Here is a 3,401-nt window from a genome sequence, read left to right as displayed (position 1 = left end):
ATTCTCCTCCCTCAGCCTTCTGAGTAGCTGGGACTACAGGCACCTGCCACCACACCTGGCTAATTTTTTGTATTTTTAGTAGAGATGGTGTTTTACTGTGTTAGCCAGGATGGTCTTGATCTCCTGACCTCATGATCCACCCGCCTCAGCCTCCCAAAGTGCTGGGATTACAGGTGTGAGCCACCGCGCTCAGTCTATATAGCCTTAGTTTTTCTGAGCTGCCTGGATATGTATAATACCTGTTTAAGGTAACAGTAAAAACACACACACCCGAATTCCACTCCAGAAGCTGTAAAGAATGTATGTCTTGGCTGGGCGTGGTGGCTCACGCCTGTAATCCCAGCACTTTGGGAGAGTGAAGCAGGCAGATCACAAAGTCAGGAGTTCAAGACCAGCCTGGCCAACATAGTGAAACCCCATCTCTACTGAAAATATAGAAATTAACCAGGCATGGTGGTGCACGCCTGTAGACCCAGCTACTCAGGAGGCTGAGGCAGGAGAATCACTTGAACCCAGGAGGCAGAGGTTGCAGTGAGCCGAGATCATGGTACTACACTCCAGCATGGGAGACAGAGCAAGACTCCGTCTCAAAAAAAAAAAAAAAGAATGTATCTCTTTATAGCAGTTTTCCCAAAGGGGCAGCATGTGCATTTATATAACTCAATACATAAAGAATGTCCTGAAATTGTCAGCTTCCCTGCCCACACCTCATGTTTCTGGGGCATGACCCTTCCCACTTACCCAGCACCATGAGAAGTACAGTATCACAGGAAGTGCTCCATGGCCACTCCCTGAAATTCGAGCTAATATAATTATCCATCTTATAGCATGATTTTTCAGTTTACTCACATGAGCCTAACCTGCTTTTATAGTGACAAAAATATATATAGAGAGAGAATTTTTAGCTCAGGTGTGGCGACTTGTGCCTGTGATCCCAGCACTGTGGGAGGCCGAGGCAGGTAGATCACCAGAGGTCAGGAGTTTTGAGACTGCCCTGGCCAACATGGTGAAACCCTGTCTCTATTAAAAATATAACAATATTAGCTGGGTATGGTGGTGCATGCCTGTAATTCCAGCTACTCAGTAGGCTGAGGCAGGAGAATTGCTTGAACTAGGGAGGTGGAGGTTGCAGTGAGCCGAGATCACGCCATTGCACTCCAGCCTGGGCGACAAGAGTGAAACTCCGGCTCAAAAACAAAAAAAAAATTTAAAACAACAGAGGATATTTACCAAACAGTGTGCCCTAGATTCTTTCTCTTCTCCTACTGTCTATTTTAAGCATGATGCCAGACTTGGCATTCCTGGCTAGAGTTTCATTGTGTCTGTTCTCTCCAGGAACTGGTTCAGACAGTCAGTTTGGGAGGCAACTATCTTCTGAACATTGGACCAACCAAAGATGGATTGATTGTTCCCATCTTCCAAGAAAGACTTCTTGCTCTTGGGAAATGGCTGAGCATCAACGGAGAGGCTATCTATGCCTCCAAACCATGGCGGGTGCAATGGGAAAAGAACACAACATCTGTATGGTGAGTCCCGTTCTCTGTTGTGTGTAAGAACAGGATGGTGCCCCATCTGGAACTGGTATCTCCTTGGGTCCACAATGTTACAAGCCAGGCTGGAAGTTGCCTTGAGAAAATCCAAAAGCTGTCATTTTCCCATAAAATTTGTGCCCCATTTGAGTTATGTCTTAGGCTACTGGGTTATCTTTGACCAGTGAGGGGAGAAAGTGGGTTTGGTGAAAAGGGAAGGAGCAATAAAGCATCAGTCAATTTATTGAGATTATTACCCTGCCCCCTAAAAATAGTAATAACGAATGCTTGGGTTGCACAGGGCCCCATTCTAAATTCTTTCCATTCATACTTGGCCTTCGGGATCTAGTTATTTGATCTTGGGTCCCATTTTTTTCCACTGCAGAATGAAGTGATGATACTTTATAGTGTTGTTGTGAGGATTAAATGAGATGAGTGCCTGGCACAAACTAAGTGTTCGATTAAAGGGAACTGCTTGTAGTATACCAGAGAGCTTAGGTCTCTGGATCTAATCCCTCCATTAATCCCTCTGTTTTGGATGAGTTTCTGTTTAGTGGTTGTCTTAGTCCGTTTTCTGTTGCTATAACTGAATCCCACAGGCTGGATTTTTATTTTATTTTATTATTTTTTTTAGACAGTCTCATTCTGTTGCCCAGATTGGAGTACAGTGGCACAATCTCAGTTCACTGCAACCCCTGCCTTCCGGGTTCAAGCAATTCTCCTGCCTCAGCCTCCCAAGCAGCTGGGATTACAGGCACCTGCCACCACGCCCAACTAATTTTTGTATTTTTAGTAGAGATGGGGTGTCACCACGTTGGCCAGGCTCGTCTCGAACTCCTGGCCTCAAGTGATCCACCCGCCTCTGCCTCTCAAAGTGCTGGGATTACAGGCATGAGCCACTGCACCTGACTTACACTGGATAATTTTTAAAGAATAGAGGTTTATTTAGCTCACAGTTCTGGAGGCTGGGAAGTTCAAGAGCATAGCACCAGCATCTGGTGAGGGCCTTCCTGCTACATTATGACATGGTTGGGGACAAGAGTGGGCATGTCCACTCAGGTCTCTCTTCCTCTTACAAAGCCATTGGTCCTATCATGGGGCCCTACCCTGATCACCTTATCTGATCCTAATTACTTCCCAAAGGCCTCACCTCTAAATACTGTACCATCAACATATGAATTTGGAGATTAAGTTTCCAACACATGAGATTTGGGAGACACATTCAAACCATAGTAGTGATTTTCATCCTCTTCTCTAAAGATAGTGAAATTTCAGAACAGGCCAGGCGCAGTCTCAGAAAAAAAAAAAAAAAAAAAAAATCTCTGAACAACAAATCTGTCTTCATTGCATATCTTGTCCTTGTTATAGTCTCTGCTATTTTCACATGGATTTGGAATAGAAAAGAGATTTGAATAATAAGGTAAATGGCTTCTTTTATTTGAAGTAACTGGTGTAGGAGTTAATTTTTAAAGACAATTTGACCCAATTGGCAGGGAAAATGGAAGATATCACCAGATAGAGTTGTATAGACTGCCTCCTTCCTGCAGACCTTCATTGGTAGTGAGTTATTGGTGCTCCCTATTAGCAGTGACAGACTCAAGGACTGGGATTTGGTAGATAATTGAAAGGGGAATGAGTGGCCTTGTGCAGTGGTTCACGCCTGTAATCCCAGCACTTTGGAAGGCCAAGGTGGGAGGATCACTTGAGCCTAGGAGTTTGAGACCAGCCTGGGCAACACAGCAAGACTCCATCACTAAAAAAGAGAAATTCGGCTGGGCACAGTGGCTCACGCCTGTAATCCCAACACTTTGGGAGGCCAAGGCGGGTGGATCACCTGAGGTCAGGAGTTCAAGACCAGCCTGGCCAACATGG

At 45.1% G+C, this 3,401-nt stretch overlaps 1 protein-coding gene across 1 annotated transcript in view; it reads left to right on the top strand.

Annotated features, from left to right (window-relative positions):
- The window catches only part of FUCA1 (fucosidase, alpha-L- 1, tissue), a 36,514-nt gene that overhangs the window by 16,741 nt on the left and 16,372 nt on the right, over nt 1-3,401 (top strand). The window contains exon 6 of the mRNA XM_011945583.1: nt 1,336-1,526. Within this exon, the coding sequence (XP_011800973.1) occupies nt 1,336-1,526 (191 nt within the window). The remainder of the gene's footprint in view (nt 1-1,335; nt 1,527-3,401) is intronic.

This window comes from Colobus angolensis, unplaced genomic scaffold, assembly GCF_000951035.1.
Source record: "Colobus angolensis palliatus isolate OR3802 unplaced genomic scaffold, Cang.pa_1.0 Scaffold240, whole genome shotgun sequence".
NCBI classification, from domain to species: Eukaryota; Metazoa; Chordata; class Mammalia; order Primates; family Cercopithecidae; genus Colobus; species Colobus angolensis.
The sequence above is the reverse complement of the archived record's forward strand: the minus strand, read 5'-3'. Positions and strand labels throughout refer to the sequence as shown.